The following is a 20,714-nucleotide window of genomic DNA, read 5'->3' as shown; positions in this document are numbered from 1 at the left end:
AGCCCTGGCTGCCTCGTGGCCCCACGTTACCAGCCCACTGGTCATTCCAGAAGGTCATCTGGACAGTCGTATGGAAGGCTTGTTCTGCCATGCGGTCTAATTAAGCATATTGGCTCTTTAGTATATAAGACCTAGAGGCCCGGGGCCCAAAGATTCGGGCACTGGGGGGGGGGGGGGTCCCTCAACCTGGCCTGTGCCCTCTCACAGTCCAAGAGCCCTCGGGGGGTGTCTGACTGTAGGCTTAGGCCCGCTCACCGTAGTGGGGAGCGGGCCTAAGCCAGCAGTTGGACATCCTTAGTGCTGTCGCAGAGGCGGGAAAGGCTCCCGCCACCACTGCTGCACTCACCAGCTGTGAGCCCTGCTCAGGGCTTCTGGTTGAGCAGCACTACCCCTGTGGGAGTGCACTGACCACCCGGGGGGCGGGTGGGGAGGCAGCTCCTGCATTGAGCATCTGCCCTCGGGTGGTCAGTGCGTGTCATAGCGACTGGTCATTCTGCTGTTTGGTCAATTTGCATATTAGCCTTTTATTATATAGGATAGATTATTTTGTTGAACCTCTAATTTTTATATTCTAAATTCTATAGATTATATAATGTGGTAGGACAAAACTGAACACTCAGTTCATGAAGCATGATACGGTATAATTCATCACAACTGTGAAGAATGGCCCTGGATTCTTCCTTGGTAATTTAATGTGGGTCATATTAATCAATTATGTTGAAATAATAGTAAAAAAAAATTACTACATATAAATGGCAATATTCATACTATGTCTCAAAAAGTCTATAAAATTTTAAATATATACACACCATCAAGGAATTTCCTCAATAGCAACATATCACTTGGCTAAATACAAAAAAGAGCAAATGGTGCCAGTTCCGTATCCTAAAGGGCCTACCACTGCCTTCTAATTTTCACTCATTTCTCACACCCCTTCCTGGCATTATTTTACGGAGCAGTAATTTATTTGCGCTCACATGAGTGCATTTTACATTTCATTAGAATGCAAAAGCAATAATTCAACATATGCCAACTAATAAACGTTAAAAACACTAAAATGAATATGTTGTGGTGAAAAGGGGGTCATGAGAAAAGCATTTCGGGGAACCACACTGGCAGGCGGATAAGGTGTAATGTTAAGATTTATTGGAGCAAAAACAAACTGTGCCAGGTGTCGGTGTTTCACCCACTGCTCTGTTCTGTGGCAGTCCCGCTTCTGGGGTCTCAGACCTGCACCTGTGCTCCCCAAGCCCAGGAGGACCAGGGTCCACTAATTCTCTGTGTCTCATTTCTCCATCTGCTCATCCCCCACCAGTGCTGACTGGGGCCACACTTGGACCTCAGCTTGGGCCATGTGAGTACTAGAGAGAGAGAGCAAGCACATGAACGAATGAATGCACATGTGCTACCCCCAAGGGCCTTTATTAAGCTTTGCTTATATGACATTGCTTTTGGGAGAGAGCAGGCTTTCTTTCAAACTCACCAATCTCTTTCTTAATCCTTCCCAGGTCTATGCTGGGTCCTTCCCCTAACCAATCCTTTTTCAGGATCTACTGGGTTTCCTGTCCCTTATCCAATCGGATCCTTTTCTGAGGTTTCCCAGGTTAGGCTCTGCCCTTTATGTGGCTATTTTGGCTCCTACTGTGCATGCCTCAGAGTTCTGCCTCCTCATCTGGTTTCCACTGCGCACGTGCTTCCTCCCCGTGTGCCATCTTGGTTTCTACTGCCCATGTGCCTAGCAAAGAATTTCCCAGGGAGGGAACTGGTCGTCCCCGGGGAGACTGGAAAGCCAGTCCCTCCCCACTACCCACTGGGGTCGGGCTGGAGGTGAGGGAAGGGTACAGGGGAGGGGGAGGTGTGAATCCCCTTGGCAGGGGTTCAGCAATCTCCTGGGGTATCTGAAGCTATAACTCCCAGACTTAATCGGGCTTAGGCATAGCCAGTTCTGTTCCCGTTTCTTTCATTAATTTCTAACTAGCTGCCTAGCTGCCTATGCTAACAAACATGGTTTATAGTCAACAGGAAATGTTTACCTGATTGTTGAAATTATAAATGGACACCTTATACAGATTTGTAACTTCATAATTACATTTACTTAGATTTCCAAACTGTAAGAATAAATATCAATAAAAGCCATGGGGTTGAAAGATTCAGTGTCAACTATTTTTCTAAGATTTGATTGCTTTGATCGGATATATAATGTCAAATGAAAGTGAATTTTTCTTTGCTGCAGTTTGGAACATTCTGGCATCTCCAAAGGGCATGGTAGCATCAGACAGGTTTCATTCATTTTCTTACAGCCACAGCTGTGCTCCCAGACCCATCTGGTTACACAGCGACCAATTCTAAAAAGATGTATAGACAAGTGGCCCACATCTGCAAAGTCTACCTGTTCTCTATAGTGGACAACAAAGCTACCCAACAGTAGTGATGTCCATTCACACGTATTTAACCAAGAGTAACTTTTGTGCTCTTGATTGGAACCATGATTCTCATCTCATTGATAATCGCCTCTAATTGGTGCTTTTCAACCTCTTCTTGTCCTTTCAAATAACTCTACATCATCTTACTGTACATTTTCAGAATATCCAGAGGCATGAAAAAAGGTCTTAAGGGTAGGAAGCAGAGAACATTCATAGGATACAAGGTCAGAGGACCCGTTAATTCGATTAAGTCTATTCAATATATGGTGTGGGAGGGAGGGCTTAAAAAGTATTGGATGGGGAGATATAGCAAATAATTTTTTTTCCAAATGTCCTATTCTATTAAGAAGACGCGTATTATAGGAACTGCATGTTTAGAGGGTTAAAGCATGGTAAAATTAGAAGATACTTCTTTCAGGATGCACTAACCATAACTTAGAAACCTGTAGGCATTTATGGCTCCATCTGCCCTGGCCATTTTTAGTTTTAAATCAGAAGTAACAAAAAAGAACAAAAAATAAAATGTTTCCAGCTGGCTCATCTGAAGGGGTTGTTAGAAGGATCGGGTTGACACTTGAATATTTTTGTTTATATAAAAGAGAATTTTTTGATACTAAATTTTTTTTTATTCTTTTATTATGATTATACCTTTCAACTAAACATTTCAATAAACTAATTAACTATTTATTTAACAAATTCAGCTTATCTTTTTCCTTCTAAATACTAGGAAACATAGGTATTTACATTCTAAAAACATTTTTAGTGATTTTTGTAACTTTTGAAATATAATCTTTTAATTGGACAGCAGCCAAATAGCACATATTATTGTGCAGATATATTTTAGGTGGTACTCATTGCATTAGTGGGCCATACATTAGGACATTTTGTTTCCATTGGTAAGACACAGGAAATAAAAATAGCTTCTCAATAGAAATTAATCCCAGATTCTGACTGCTATTCTGACTGCTATTCTTATGTTTCCTTAAAACATTTTCTATTTCTAAACATACACTTACAGAAAGTGCTAGAGCCTCTGAAGTTAAGGACCCTATTGTAAAATTCTTTATATTTCCAGCTCATGATTTCTCAATAAATACAGATGACTTTACATGGTACTAAAATCTGGAAATGATTTTTTGTATACGTTCCTCTAAGATAATCATGTCTTATTAATCTTTCCACAGGTTCTACAACATCATGGTACTTACCGTAATTTTTAAATTAATAACAAAGGATTAAGATTTATACAATTTAGATGTAAAGTTTATTAAAATTACATAATGCTTTGGAAACGTTACATCAGTAATAATACTATTACATAACACTATTTCCACAGCAAAACTGAGAACATTTTGTAATATATAATGGAGCCACACAACGCAGACTTAGTTGAAATAGGGGATCATCAGGCCAGTGACAAACATCCAAGGAAAGTCTTATTCACACAAAGCAGTAATAACTAACACAAATAAATACTTTTTCAATCTGCTAACAATTCATAAAGGACTTCTATGTGCTAGGCTCAATGTCAAGTATTTTCCTTTTAATATTAAACCCTCCTAACAACACTGTGAAGTAAATGGCATAATCTCCACTTACAAATGTGCCAGCTTGAATTCAGCTGGATCACGGTAAGAGCAAGAGGAGGAGGGATTTGACCCTGGGCCTCTCTGTGTTGTGTTCATTGTTGTCATTTCTGTGATTTGTCTATTCCATGCAGCTATTCATAGCTTCTGTAGATTTAAGTTATTTTAAGACCATAACTATAATTCATTTTAAAGAATAAGTAGTGAAGTGGTAAACTATTGTCATATTATGGCCATCCTGTATCAACCAGATAAGAGTCAAACATGTTTGATGTTCATTAGTCCCTAGTTGCTTCGCTGACATTATCAATATGGATAAAATGACTCGCTGGGGAAATTAATAGCATTAAATAGCAAGTGCTAAAAGAAACTTTGTTATTTAAAATCCTATGCTAAAATGACAATGTAATCAAACTTTGACAGGGCAAACTAATTGGTATGCCAGATTTGAAATGTAAAACACCTCCACGGTTCTGATTCTAAAAAGTTTCATATTATTTAATGAGCTCTTTACATAAATTTGCAAGCAAAGTAAACAATATTTAAAGTTACGGCTTTTCTCCCATACACTCATAAACCAAAATGATATGCTAGCTTATTTTTTAAAAGTTATGTTCTGATGTCAGAAACTCTTATGCACATACTTCAAATTGTAAATGAAATCTAAGAAAAATTTTCTCATAAATAGATAAACAAATTCCACATTGCTTTTTAAAAAGACAAATTATTGCACTATAAGGTAGACTCATCTCACACTGGGAACAGAGTTATTTCCTTAAATTAAAACAACAACAAAAATAATAAGAGCAGCCCAGCCTGGTGTCTCAGTTGGTTGGCGCATCCTCCCATACAACAAAAAGATTGCGGGTTCATTCCCAGTCAGGGCACATACCTAGGTTTCAGGTTTGATCCCCATTGGGGGTGCATACGGGAGGCAACAGATCAATGTTTCTCTCTCACATGATGTCTCTCTCTCTCTCTTTCTCTCTCTCTCTCTCTCTCTCTCTCTCTCTCTCTCTCTCTCTCTCTCTCTTCCTCTATCTCTAAAATCAATAAACATATACATGGGTGAGAACTAAAAAAAATTGTAAGAGCAAATAAAAAGGAGGATGTGTATGAGAAAGTGGCATATATTTATAGATGAATGGCTGCACTATTTCTCAAGTTTTACATTACAGTTGTTCATTTTATTGTGCCACATGTGGAGTTAGCTGGTCCAATATTTTCTAAAGACAAAAACACAACATTGTGAAAAGTCAAAATACATATCATATTACCTTGGTGAAAAATGACTTCTGTAATGTTCTCATTACAAAAGACAACAATCAGGTAACTAATTGTAAAAGAAAAAACTAAGCACTGCTTTTAGAAAGGTTATGTTATGGAAATAATTTTTAAAATGAATGAAATTTCATATGAAATTAGAAGAAAACTTCAAAAGATTAATCATCACTCTTTTAAACAAAAAGGCAATCTACTTTTTTATTTTCATTAAAAACTGACACAGCACTAACTGAGGAGATTGAATTATAAAAACATATCGCATCACACGGCAATGCTTGATCAAAATCAGCAATCAGGAGTAAAAAGAAGCAGTGTTTCATCATAATAGCAAATTCTGGAAGACAACCAAATATATCATCTGGCAGTTCAACAGCTGTTACAGCTTGGTAGTAATACCTTGGCATTTGCTATAAGCTATAACTTTGAAAAATTGATTTTTCATCTGCCAGATAAAATACCCAAAATCTTCTTTTAACATTTTAATATTTAAATAAAATGTATGTACTAGTCATTACAATTTGACACACTTGACAGTAAAGCCACCAAATTAATTTTCCTATTAATAGTTTAATTTGAGTATAAATACTTGGCAAAGAATTGACATGGGTAATAATGGAAATGCAATTTTGTTGAATTTCATTGTGCTAGCACAATGGATTAATATCTGCTAATATCATTCTCAGTTCCTTCTCTGAGAGAACAAGTTTGGGAACATGATTAGAATTCCATCATAGAGAGAACTGACAACAATAATAATTCAAAGAGTAAACTGACATATATTAATGATCTAAGAATATATAATTACAACTAAAATTTAAACAACTGTCAAATGAAATTTACTGAAAATGAGAATTTTTTATTTAGGCCACATAAATCACTGAAATGTATATTTAGTAGTTGGAAAAATAAATTGCAAATTTAAGTATAACTGGTTCTTGCAAGTGACACAGTGTTTTATTTTAAGACCTGGTAAAATCTCAGAATAAGAAGGATGTTTCCCATTAAGTAAATCCTTTATAAAAACCTTCAATTCTGGCATTCGACTTAGATTTTGAAATGTCATAAAACATTTAGAACTCAACATTTATGCAGTCCAGTGTTAGAAAACAAAGTGGCAAGAATAGATCACATCTTAAAGTAATCAAGTATAGGTACCTTAATGCCTATTGCTGTTTTCTTTGCTTCTGCTTTTAATTTGGTTGCTCGTAAAATAGGTTTGGTTTTTTTATAATCCTGTTTACCTAGAAAGAAATAATTTCAGACAATGAGTTATGCTTATGTATACTTCAAGTTTAACAGCCATCTGAAATGTCAAAGAATGTTTAAATAGAGTAAAATTGGGACACGGTTGCAAAGTAGTTCCCAGTTATGGAAACCATAAACTTGTCTCCCTAAGATCAACTTTTCCTCCTCCTCTACTTTTTCAGGAAGAAGATTTGACAGGCATCTTTGATTTGCTGAGCAGTGATTATAAGAAAAGACAAAAACTTCTTTTAGCGAATAAGATGTTTAAAGTACAGAGAGTAAACCTTGTGGAAACATTTGGAAACAAATGTGTAAATAAATGAGTATACATAAGGTCCCATTAATAGGTAAAGCTAACTTTGTCTTCATAATTGATTATAAAGTCATTCATTATAAATTTATTTTATTATTTTATTATGGATAGTTTAAGTATTTAAGTAATTAACTTGAAAGATATTGTCAAGTTTTTCCAAGTAAGAAACTCAAAAAGATAAATAACTTTTAGTCACTGAATCTTTTAGAGAACATACCTATTTAACTTTTGGTTCTTTTAATAGAAGACAGAATAAATATGGCTAGATAAAAGATATAGGATAGCTACATTTAGATATTAGTTTCCATTTTCTCTACCACATTTCACAGCCAAAAATGAACAAAACTTAGTGCCACCAAGTATCTTTTTTTGGGGTACTATCTCATGACCCCACTGAGTAATGCCTATTAGTCTGTAAAAAAATAGATTTAACAATAACAACAAAAGCACTGACTAGAATAATATACATTTTTGTTAACCACACTCTTAACTAAGAACTGGGTCAAAAGAGTCTCAAACATAACAGTATGTTATTCTGAGTGGGACTGAACATGTGACCATATAATCTCTTCAGCTGTTTTATATTCTGTTATGCGGCCTTGTTTCCATTTTACTCTCTTTCCTTTCAGTGATCAGTTCTTTCCAAAAATTACCTCTCTTTGTTCTTTAATTTCCACATCTTCCACACACTAAAATTAATTCGAAAGCAGTTGATCTAAACTAAAATACATCATGAACATGCAATGCATGATATATTTCTTAATGTATCTGTGTGAGCGAGTAGAGGGGTTGAGCAAAAAAAAAAGAAAAGAAAAAACTCATGGATACTAGTATGGACAACAGCATGGTGACTGCAGGGGAAGGGGGTTGGGGGTAGATGGAGGAGGGAACAGGAGAGATAAATGGTGATGGAAGCATACTTGACTTGGGGTGATGAACACACAAAACAGTGTAGAGATGATCTGTTGTGGAACTGTGCACCTGAAACCTGTATAACTTTGCTAACTAGTGTCTTCCCAATAAATTCAATAAAAAGGAAAAAAATAAACATATAAATAACTAAATAACATTTTTAAAAATTAGAAATGGCAGAGAGGAGTCAAATGGATGGGAGCGATGAAGAAATGCTATAGTTGTGTCCATTAGGCACATAAAAGTGTTTGTTTGGCTGGAGGTATATTTTTTAAAAAAGAGTAATATTCACTGACTAATATTCACTCTGATTTCACATCTCAATGGTCAAACTATTTATGCCATTATTCCTGCTGAGATATGAAACTTTCCAGAACAATGAAAATGGTGACATATCAACTGCCTCTGACACTCACGGTTACAAAGCAAGTTTCTAATGAGAATCTACAGACAAGTTTACAGATTATAGACTTGAGGTTAAGCAGGCATTCTTGTTCTATCTCATATGTGCCCTATAATAATCTCTAGATGCAATGGGGGAAAAATAAGCAAATGAAAAAAAGATTATCTTATATTAACCGGTACGCTTTTCATACACATATGCAATATTCTGGATGGTGTGTCTGCCATAAAACAAATTCAAATATACCTCAAAGAGTAAATGTGCCTGACCGGTTTGGCTCAGTGACAAGTTTACAGATTATAGATTGGTTAAATGTGTTCTATTTCGATTCAATCCTATATCTCAGATGTAATAATCTCTTGATGCAATGGGGGGAAAATAAGCAAATGAAAAAAAGATTATCTTATATTAACCGATGTTTCTGACTCTCTATCCCTCTCCCTTCCTCTCTGTAAAAAATCAATAAAATATATTTTAAAACAAAGAGTAAATGTTAAAGTGAGAATTTATCACTCTGCTTCACATCCCATATAACCATTGGTTAAATGTGTTCTATTTCGATTCAAATCCTATAATCTCAGAGAATATTGCAGATTTATATTACATTTGATATGAACATTTGAAACCGTATTATAAGTAGATGATTTTAAAAATTATTGTACATCTGGCACTGCTCCACATAGTGAATCTGTCATTAATTCAGTCTTCTCCTTGCTGACTATGATATCCAAAAGCATATACTGCAACACATGGTTTCAGTCTACTCAGTGAAAACATTTACAGCAGCCATCTATTAAGTTATTTATAACTAAAACCAGATCTTTCCATTATATCCAAAGAGGTTTTCAACATGTTATTTTTGTTATGGCTTCAAGAAGGAAACCAGCTGGCCGATGTGGCTCAGTTGGTTGGAGCGTCGTCCTGTGCACAGAAAGGTCATGGGTTCAGTGCCTGGTTTGGGCACTTATGGGAGGCAACTGATCAATGTTTCAATGTTTCTCTCACACCGATGTTTCTCTCTCTCTCCTCTCTCACTCTCTCTCTCTCTCTCCCCCCCTCCCTCTCCCTCTTCCTTCCTCTCTTTCTAAAATCAATAAAAATATATATCCTCATGATGATTAAAAAAAATAAAGGATGCCATATGTTCACGATTATAAAAAGTATATATAATATATAGAAGGCCCCACCTTCTTCTAAGTACTTACATTTAAAAAATACTAGATTTTAGATATAGATGGTTTCTTGACTACATTGTGTCTGATTTTGGTTATACTAATAATGCAATAACCAAAGTAGCTATTTAGCAATTGTTCATTACATTTTATCTTCAGGAAAACCTAGATAACCCAAGCCTATGAAGCCAATCACGGGCAACTCTGCAAATCACATCTCCCTAGGATTTTTTCTTGCTATTAATCTTTTTTTGTTAGTGTTAGTGTTTATTTATTTAATTACTTTTATGGTCTAATTCCGTAAAGTTTATGTTCTTTGTCATATACAGGCACTTAGCTTAATTTTCATCTGACTGACCGATAGTTTTCATAAATGCCTTGAACAGTAAGTCTTCTGGCTTCACTGAGGGGCTGTGTGTATATGTGGGGGGAAGGGGTATACATTTTCCTGGATCTGCCTTAGCCTTCACTTCCCACTAGCCTCCTCAAGATCATCAAGAGAAGAGCTTATAGCCCTTTCTGTCCTTCTTGGACGTGGTATAGCTGTGCACAGCCTTATGACTTTCTATGATTCCCAGGAATGTGTGTCAAAGATTTTTAAAGATTCTATGGACATCTTATTGCCCAGTTTTGTTTTGTTTTAGGTTTTTTAGGTCAGCCACATAACTAGCCCAACTAGTGATGCTGACTCAGGTAGCTGTAATGTTAAATACGCCATACTCATTGTTTTTGTCAAATACATGGGAAAAGGGCTTTTCACAGAGACTGAGCTCTAAATCAGGTCAAATAAAGACAAGTTCTGAGAACGGGCTTTCAGTGGGCTGCCATCCAGGTCCGACAGTGACAGTTCTCAGAGGATTTCTGCCTTCTCCAGTGCCTGCAGGATGTGGTTTTTCACAACCACTATAGTTGCAAGACGAAGGAGAGGAAAATGGAATTACAACAAGTTAAACAAAACAAAACACAGTATTCTTACTGAAATTCAGCTGTTTTTCTTGAATAAACATTCTATGGATTGTTGTAAGACTTGTTAATTTCCAAATATCTGAAAAAGTTGTTTTTAAGAATTTGTTGCCACTGTTCGTTTTGCTTTTATAAAGCACAACGTTCAGAAATAAAGATTTGGATTACTCACTAAAGGCAAAAGGCTCATCAAACCAAGAAACCTGATAGAGACAAGAAGATCTAGAATGAATATTGGAGGAGACAGGTCATCAATTACACTACGATGACCAACCAGAGACTGATGATGATAACCTCAAACGCTATTTATATGCTCGCTCCCTAGAGTGTAACCTCTATTCTCCAAGGCATCCATTTACTATGTAAAAACAGCATTTCAAAATTGTTAAAAATATTTCTTCATCTTACTTTAATCTTGGTCACAACAGGATAAGTAAGAAGGAAGGAAGGAAGGGAGGGAGGGAGGGAGGGAGGGAGGGAGGGAGGGAGGGAGGAAGGAAGGGGAAGGGAAGGGAAGGAGGGAGGGAGAGGGGGAGGGAAGGAGGAAGGAAGGAAAGAAGGGAGGGAGGGAGGAAGAAAGGAAAGGTATCACTCAGTATCATTCAAGATCCTGGCCTTACAGAACAGCAGTCCCAGGCTTGGTTGGGAAACACCTGGGTAATTGTTGAGGATCTCCTTAGATCCTCTTCGTTTTATCCTACATAATAAAAGGCTAATATGCAAATCGACGGAAAGGCGAAACAACTGGTCGCTATGACATGCACTGACCACCAGGGGGCAGACACTTGACGCAGGAGCTGCCCCCTGGTGGTCAGTGCGCTCCCACAGGGGGAGTGCTGCTCAGCCAGAAGCCAGGCTGACAGCTGGTGAGCACAGCGGCAGTGGCGTAGTGGCGCTAAGGATGTCTGACTGCAGGCTTAGGCCCACTCCCTGAGGCGTCAGTCAAACATCCCCCAAGGGTTCCCGGCTTGCAAAAGGGCACAGGCTGGGCTGAGGGACTCCCCCCACCCCGAGTACACGAATGTCATGCACCGGGCCTCTAGTTTTCATGATAAAAGAAAGACAAAAATCCAAATTGAAATAGCATGAAAATGAGGGAGAGGGAGGGAAAAGAGGAGGGAGACATGAAAAGATTAACTGATTATTGACTGATTCCAGGAGTTAAGCATAGGAGTTTAATTGCGATTGACCTAAATTCAAGTCTTGACTATGCAGAACTTTCTCTTTCCACCACCAGTTTCTGTTTCTTGCTTCACTCTGGAATCATGGCTACATCCAGCTCTGGCTCACACCCCTTTAAAACTAAGACCAAAGTGTAATGGGTACTTTTCCTTGGATTCATTTTAATTATTCTTATACCCAAAACAATTACCAAGTTTCTTCCAATTACAGAAGACTAAGATAATGTGTCTAGTTCCCACTGCAACCAACTTTAACAAATCAAAGTAGTTTGTCTTTAATTTTTCCTGTTAAACAGAGATTGAAAAGATATACTTGAAAACGCATCGTACATAATCAACAGAATTTTCAGTGTTAAACAGGGAGTATGAGTATCAACTAAAAGCAAAATCATAACTAAAACGAAAACACTGATGCATAAGAATTTTCAAATTATGCCTGGATTTTTTTATAGCAAAGATGATACTACACATGATACTACTCATATTTTTTATTTACATATACTTTGCAGACAATCTATGTAGTATCTGCTTTTCAAACAATATTTTAAAATGCCATTTTCAGTAATAATTTCTAATAAGTAGGTATTATCTGTTTTAAAAGTCCTTTCTTATTCAGTATAATTAATATATTTAACTTTAGCATAGGCACTGTTTCTATAAAGAACCACAAGTAGCTATGAAAACATATAGTTAATAAAGATCATAAATAAGTTGGTACCATAATATTATCATTTACTATTCTTATGTTACATTTAGAAAAGGATAGAAGAATTTATATGCTCTATTTGATACAAAATAAAAACCTATGTTTATGTCATTATTTGATATTTAATGCAATACTCATTTACACCTATGCCACTGCTTAATGAAAAAATACATTACGTAATTGCTTTTTGTATTTGCTTTTCGGTTCCTTAGCTTTGCCCACATATAAGACTGCATCTTTGCCCTTGGTTGGTATTGCTACCCAAGTTCATTATCATGAGAATATCTGGTTATTGTTTTATAAATGTTCATCTTTCAGAAGACCAGTTTTTTTCTTTCTCGTCAGTGGACTTTATACTAACCACACTCATTATCATCATGTGGCAGCAGTGCTCTTCCTCTGCCTTAGCTGCTTTAAAAATTAATGCACGGTTATTTTCTGAATACTATATAAGCTGCTTATGAGTACATTATGCTATCAAGCAAGCACATGCAGAAAAGCTTCCTAAACTGTTATTCTTTCAGTGAAAATACAGCTGGTTCTGCTTCAAAGGCACATCTTTTCACCTGCAAATGGACTTGCTTCTACACTTATTCCTCAATTCATTGTCTTTTATTTGTGTCTGGAAATCTTTAATTGCCTTTAATTAGGAAAAAGTAAACTCAGTGCTTTAATCTTGCAAATACATTCAATCATAATTCTGTTTGGGATGAATACCAAGTTCTATTCACTGTCTGATCGCTATAACAAAGATATATAATTTATTGTCCATTTATATAGACCACACCAATTAAGATACAATAGAAAAGCAGAGATGAGTCAAAATATTTGGGGAAAAAAGTCTGCAGTCTAAATTTAATTGCTCAAGGAAATTACTGGAAGACGAGTTATTTACAGCATGCCATAAATATTAAAAAATTAAAATTTGGTAATCAACAGTAAAAACTTTTATATTTCAACATTTTTAGAATAGTTTCTCATCAACTGCTCCAAATCCCTACCCCCTACCTCAAAAAGCAAAACACTATTTGGCATCTTATTTTTCTCATGTTACCAAAATTACTTATGAAAGGGCAGTACAATTTGGCATATAAAGTAATTTCTCAACTGCCATATGAACACAATTTTAGTTACTACATTAAAAACTACAAATAGCCCGGCCGGTGTGGCTCAGTAGTTGAGTGTCAACCTATGAACCAGAAGGTTATGGTTCGATTCCTGGTCAGGACACATGGCCGGGTTGCGGGCTCGATACCCAGTAGGGGGCATGCAGGAGGCAGCCTACCAATGCTTCTCTCTCATCATTGATGTTTTCTACATATAAATTTTTATTGGTTTTATGTATTCTAAATATTCTTTCACTTTGTTTACATCTCTTGTTTTGCAAAAATATATTTTATTTTATGGAGAGCACCTTATATATTACATAGGGTGTCCCAAAATTCATGCAAGATTTGAATTTGCGTGAGCATTAACAACAACAACAACAAAAAAAATAAAAGCCTAATTTTACTTGGTTTATTGAATCAGATTCTAATATCTGTTGCCCTTTGATTTCAATCCCTTCAATTTGATAAGCATTACCAAGTACCAATTCTGGCCCAGGAGCAGGGACAATGAAGACCAATGAAGACCACGGCTTTGCGTATGTGCCAGCAAAGCCGTGGAGGCCATTTACCTGATGTGCTATTCCATACATAACCCTATACTGTATACTTTATGAATCAATAAAAAATTTACAATTTTTAATTATAAACCTGTGTTTTCTATCAAAAGTACTTCTTGCGTGAATTTTGGGACAGCCTATATTTATGTAATAGGTATATATTCTTTTGGTATCAATTATTTCTATTTATCTTCTGATTTCTATTGCAACCTCTTGTTTATTCTTCAGTTATTTAGAAGGTTTTTTATTTTTTTAATTAAAAAGAAAAAAGTGGAATAGGAAGAAATGTGAAAGAAGAGAGTGGGGGTTAGGTAAGGAGAAGTTACCTTTTTTGCTTCTGACTACAAGTTTATCACAATTTGTTCAGAGTTGTGGTGGTAGTATATTGATTCTTTAAAATTGGGGGTCTTGGTTTGTAACTAGCATGTAAGTAAATTTTTTATAAATACTCCACGCATCCTTGAAAAGAATGGATAGAAAAATCCTACATATAGTCTAAAACAGATAAGCTTCTTATCTTCCTATGCTGATGCGTGGCAGTCCACCATTTTACTAAGGTAAAAGTTTAATGGAGAATTTGAGGTTATCAAATTATTACCATTAATAAACAAGAGAATTACAAGTTGTTACATGGATAAAAAAGATTTAATAGATGATAATATTAAAAATACTGCCTATATAAAAGCATCCAGCCTTAAGAATAAACATTTTTTTGCTTTTATTAAATTAATAAAAACCATAAAAGCTTTGAAAAAATTATAGTTACACAAAATGTATTTCTCCATTGGCAGGCAGGACTGCACATTTTTGCTCCTTAAAAACTCTATACAGTCTTTTATTAACCATATTCTGTATGTTATAAGTATTAGGGGAAAGTTATTTTCTTAATACCACATATAATTGCTTTTTTTCTTTATCTTAATTTGCAGAAATGTATCAAAGGGAAATTTATTGCTTACCAATTTGCTTTCTGTACTGATCAACAGGAAGTTTTACAGTGGAGGCATCTTTTCTACCCATCTTTGATCTCCAAAATGCCTTCTGCAAAGAAAAGAAAAAAATTATGATGAAATCCTAAAAAATCAAAAGCACTGTCTACAAACTTCAGGAATAATTTATTCCATAAACTTCATTTTTAAAGCAATGGGTAAAAGTGCCTTTGACTTATTCCCATTAGATATTAGTAAAGAACACAAAATTATTTCAAAAAAATTATCAAGGATACAATTGCTGATAATTAAATTTCCCAATCATTTGTTCTTGGTAACACTCATTTTATCCAGAACTATCAATGCTAATTAAACCACACAGAGAGGGCACGTCTGTAAATGTGGAAATAACGTAGTATTGTGTTTATTCACATGGTTTGAAGCTGCAGGCAGGCTCCTGACAGCGTGTTTCTCTCCAATTACCTCCTCTGCTACACAACGAGGCTAAAGTTTGAATCCCAGGTACTTCAAATTTTGTTTTATAAAGCATGACATAGGTAACAAAAGCACTTGAATTTGAATTCTAGTTCTGCCTCTCTTCAGTAAACAGTTTAAACTACTACTGCATATTTTAATATTCTTATTCTTACTACATTATAAGCCCTGTTTGATTCAATCTACCACATATCTTTCAAATCCTATTATTTTTATTGAGTTTAAATATTGTGGCAGAGACAAGCTACTCACCAAAATCCATATTCCCCTTTTCTTCCTGGCAGAGTTACACTGTAATTCCTAACCTCAGTGCAAACACATAACTGAGTTGTTGTTAACAGAGTATGAATGGAAGTGATGTGTGTCACTTGCAGACCTGAGCATTAAGATCTCCCTTGTTCAAACCTAGGTTGCAGATTCAATCCTTGGTCAGGGCACATACAGGAAACAACCACTGGATGTTTCTCTCTCACATTGATTCTCTCCTCCCTCCCCTCAACTTTCTATAAAATCAATAAAAGCGTATCTTTGGGTTAGGATAAAAACAAAACAAAAACCTGCCCCCGACCCCACCAGCACTTCCACATACCTGTTCCCCTTCACTCCCTAGAAACTCACTTGAATGCCTGACTGGGAAGTTCAGGCTTTTGAGCCATAGCTTTCCCGTTCTCCTTGCTTAGGGCTCTGCCAATGAAGTGACGCTAAGTTCTCCACTGCAGTTCTCAGTGTGTAGTGTTTGGCTCTTGTGTGCTGCGTAGACTAACTCTCTGTTCGGTAACACAAGCAAATAGCTTCTCCTGACAGGCTTCTTAGTAGTCTCCTGTGCAGCAGGTTTCATCATCATGATGGACCAAGACTCCTGTGTGTTTCCCATTCTTCTCTCTCAAAACAGCAGTAATTATTGGAGGTAAGACACAGTTAACCTCTGCTTTACCATTACTTATTAGGGGACTAGTGGCCTGGTGCACGGATTCGTGCACATTGGCAGGAAATTAGAAGAAATATTTTAATATCACTATTTGCCCTTTCTCTATAAAAAAAGTGTCAACCAAATTCATGATCGACAATGACAGATCGAAATACATGCGTGAGACTGGTGCCAGTGAGAGCTTTATGTATCATGCATGCGCAAGTCAACTTAGCCTTTTATATATATACTTGCTTATATATATAAGAATAAACTTGCTTAATTAGACCTGCTTTCTGATGTAGCTAAACTTTTTCCACCCCAACTTCTCTTTCAGGTAATTTTCAGCAACACAGCAGTAAATATCAACATGAAGGAGATTATTATTGTAGATCACGCAGGGAGAACAAGAATAAAATGTTTAACTGCAGCAGTGTTTGACCATATTCTGCACAGTGAGAAAACCTGAAATCATTTTCAAGTTCCACCATTTCTTACTTCTTTTCAGTCAAGTCAAGTTTCTAAGCTTTTTAAATCTCTGTTTTCTGGCTAATGAAAAGAAAATAGGATTCCACCAAGTCTCCTACCTACCTACTCCAGGAATTCTGTGAGGATCAAATGAGATGAGGCATGGGAAAACGCTTCACAGACATTTGGTTCAAGTGTGAAATGTTTGCACCTGGCTATGAAAAAACTGCGAGGCTAGTTGTTGGTAGGGAGAGGAAGCCGGGCGTTACCTGGATGGAGGGAAGGACACTTAGCATATTAGCCTTTTATATATATAGATTGGTGAGACTGGGAAAGAGTAAGTAAATTTCATAGTCTGTAAACCTCAAGGAACCACATTCCAGTTTGAGATATATCCTTAACCTACTCTTTGTCTCTCTGTCTCTGTTTTTAACCACATTGGCTTCAGATCTTTGACTTTCTACTGGATGCAACGGATGGGAACTTTAGGATTTCCCTTCTGGGAAGGCAGGAAAGAGGATGTGCATGGCTATTTCATGACAAGAAAGATGGACTATAGGAAAAGCTGTTGGCTACTCAATGAAGTACATGTTCTCTCTCTTTTGTTTACTGTGCACACTGGACCACATTTTCCAGCTTCCTTTGATGCTAGTTGTGGGCATGTGACTGAGTTTCAGCCAATGAAATATGAGTAAATTAATGTCTGCAACTTATTCATATGCTCCTCATTCATCTGGCTCAAATGGAGGTGACCTCCAGAGTGACACTGAAAAAATGTGATGAAGACGGCAAACATTACATCCTGGATCCTGAGTGACTGCATAGAAAAGGGCTATTCAACCAACTTGTTTTCCTCTTTCATGCTGCAATGAGAACAAGAAATAAATTGTAGCATATGGGCCTCTGTCCTTTTTTGTATCTATCAATTATAGTCAGTAGTATCACCCTAATTAAAACAAACATGTTTAGATGTCTCCATATAAACTGATGTAATTGTCAAGGTATAGTTTTACTAATAAGCATTATTAAGGTTCTCAAATACCAAATGAATTTGAATACGTTCAGACCAAACTGTACTGTTCCCATATGTATATGGTCACACAGAGCAATGTTAACAATGATCCCACCTAGTACAGTAAAAGGCATCCCCAAATTAATAAGTTTTACATATGTATAAGAAAATTATAAACTCAGCAAAAATCCATTTTTCTATTCATAAAAATCTTCATATTTAATATTATGCTAATATTTAAGAATATAAAAATGACGACAAAAGTCAAATTACATTTTCATTCCTCATAAACCATGTAGTTATTAAATACAAGCTAACACATCCTTAAAATTCCAGAAATGAAACCAGGACATCACCTAATCCTATTGTCTCACTTTTAATAATTCAGAACATTAAAAATTAATACTGTTAATATAAATACCATAAAAATGTCAAAATATATATTTACTCATATAGAAACTATTTGCATAGTGTTTTGTATTTCTTAATTGTAAAGAGGAGTCATTTTAATTCATTGTGTGGGGCTAAAAAATATATCACTTCATTTTAAAAGTTAGGATAAATGAATAAAACACAGAAAACATTACTTCCTCTTCAATTTAGTTTTGCTTGTCACCTTTATAGAATAACTTAAATTTTTAAAAATTACTTACACTATCCACTAAAACAGTCACTCACTATTCTTCCTCCAATTCCTTCCTGGTCATTTAAACCAACATCCTACCAGAGATAACATTTAGAGGCCAGTGTTTTATTGATTCATTACACATAATAAACAATAAAATAAGGGATCCATAGACAATATCTTTTCATCAAAGTAAATTGAATTTTATTTATTTTAAAATGCACTTTAAATAAAAAAAATTGTACCCCCAAAATCTTAAGAACCTAAATTTTTATAAGGACATACCATTTATGAACAAACACATTTTATATTATGTGACTATTAAAACTTTAAAAGAATTTCAACCTAGGAAATTAATTCAAGAGAAACAAATTTTAAATTTTTGTTCCTATTTCTTTTAGTGGTTGGTAATCCCTAATTAAAATGTCAAAAATGTAAAATCGTCATCTTGTCTTTGAAATTATTATATTCTACTAGAGGCCCGGTGCAAGAAATTCATGCATGGGGGGGGGGGGAGTCTCCTCAGCCCGGCCTGCACCCTCTCACCATCTGGGACAGCTGGCTCCTAACTGCTTGCTTGCCTGCCTACCTCCCTGATCACCCCTAACTGCTCCCCTGACTGCCTGATTGCCCCTAACCATTCTGCCTGCCTGCTTGATCGCCCCTAACTGCTCGCCTGCCTGCCTGATTGCCCCAAACCACCTCTACCTCGGCCCCCGCTGCCACAGCTTCGTCCGGAAGGTCAGTTGGCTGTCTGGTCTAATTAGCATATTACGCTTTTATTACAGATTCTTTGAGTAAAATGACATTCTACCAAATTTTAAGATGAAAGTGCCTAGAGAATGCAGGCATGCACAAAGGATTCACAATTTATTAGCTACAACAAACAAGACGTTAGAAAAGGGATACCCATTCATGTGATGGTGACAACTGTCAGTGCCTCAGACATCTACAACCTCTAAAATAGTCTGACTTTTCTTTGTTCTTCAAAGCCTTACAGTAATCACCATTCTTTTCTATTGCTGTGATGGTTAGACAGCAAACTCCCAAGAAATCCAGGGAGACATTAGCACATACAGCCCCAGTTTCTAATAAGACATCTATTTGCATACAGCATCGGCACAATTTAAAATGTGCTCTGATAGATGCGGAAAGGGAATAACAGATTTATATTAGCATGTACAATACCAAGATTGTTTTCACAATTTGATTCCTTGGAGAGGACATCTCATCACCTTCTTTTACAAAGAACACTACATTCCCTGAGGAACTAACTTGCTCTGATAGCTAAAGCAACTAAAATATGAATTAATAAGAAAGTATTTATTATTTATGGACATTGCTGTAGGAATAATTTGATTAAATCATCAGAGATTTTAACATTTTTGAAACTTGATATCACATACTTAAGGAAGAAGGTACTAATTTTATTAAATATCTAAAAGCGCATATTAAAATAATTCATAATTTCTTATTTAATTAAAACTTTCTACTCTTTAGAACTTTTAAGATTAGAAAGTGTTTTTGTTTTGCCCTGGCTGGGTGGTTCAGTTTTTTAGAATATCGTTTAGATGTTCAGTTTTTTGGAATATCATCCCAAATACCAAGAGGTTGTATGTTCGATCCCCTGATGGGGCAAATATGGGAGGTAATTGATATTTCTGTCGCATCAACGTTTCTCTCTCTCTTTCTCAAAATAAATCAATAAACATGTTCTCAGTTGAGGAATAAAAAAAAGTGTTTTTGTTTTTAATATCCTTTCTTAAACTGGTTTTGCACATTAAAAAGTTGTTAACACCATTAGTAATCAGCAAAATGCAAATTAAAATTAAAATTTAGGTACCACTACACACCCACTAGAATGGTTCAAATAAAGATTAACTATACACAAAATAATTGGGAGGATGTGAAACAACTGAAACTCTGGTACATTATTGAAAAATAATAAAAGAAAATTAAAAATTAAAAAATGGAATTTCCTTATGACCCAGAGATTCCATTTCTGGGAATATATCCAAAGAAACCAGAAGCACTGATTCAAGAGAACGTATGCACCCCTATGTTCATTGCAGCATTATTTATAATAGTCAAGATTTGGAAGCAGCCCAAGTGCCCATCAGATGAGTTGATAAAAAAACTGTGGTACATTTAGACAACAGAATTCTACTCAGCCTTAAAAAAGAAGGAAATCTTACCTTTTGTGACAGCATGGATGGACCTGGAGAGTATTATGCTAAGTGAAATAAGCCAGTCAGAGAAAGACAAATACCATATGATTTCACTTATATGTGCCATCTAATGGGCAAAATAAACAAAATAGAAACAGATTCATAAATACAGAGAACAGTCTGACAGCTTTCAGAAGGAGTATGGGGGGTTGGGTGAAAAAGTAAAGAGATTAAGCAAAACGAAAACAAGCAAACA

At 35.9% G+C, this 20,714-nt stretch overlaps 1 protein-coding gene across 1 annotated transcript in view; it reads right to left on the bottom strand.

The window, feature by feature from the left end:
* The window catches only part of TRIQK (triple QxxK/R motif containing), a 36,251-nt gene that overhangs the window by 4,381 nt on the left and 11,156 nt on the right, over positions 1-20,714 (bottom strand). The window contains exons 2-3 of the mRNA XM_023745270.1: positions 14,814-14,895; positions 6,449-6,534 (exon numbers count right to left, since the gene is read on the bottom strand). Coding sequence (XP_023601038.1) covers positions 6,449-6,534; positions 14,814-14,874 — 147 coding nt within the window. The 5' untranslated portion in view covers positions 14,875-14,895. The remainder of the gene's footprint in view (positions 1-6,448; positions 6,535-14,813; positions 14,896-20,714) is intronic.

The sequence above is a fragment of the Myotis lucifugus genome, unplaced genomic scaffold, assembly GCF_000147115.1.
Source record: "Myotis lucifugus unplaced genomic scaffold, Myoluc2.0 scaffold_529, whole genome shotgun sequence".
Classification (NCBI taxonomy): domain Eukaryota; kingdom Metazoa; phylum Chordata; class Mammalia; order Chiroptera; family Vespertilionidae; genus Myotis; species Myotis lucifugus.
Note: the sequence above shows the minus strand (reverse complement) of the source record. Positions and strands in the feature narration are given on the sequence as shown.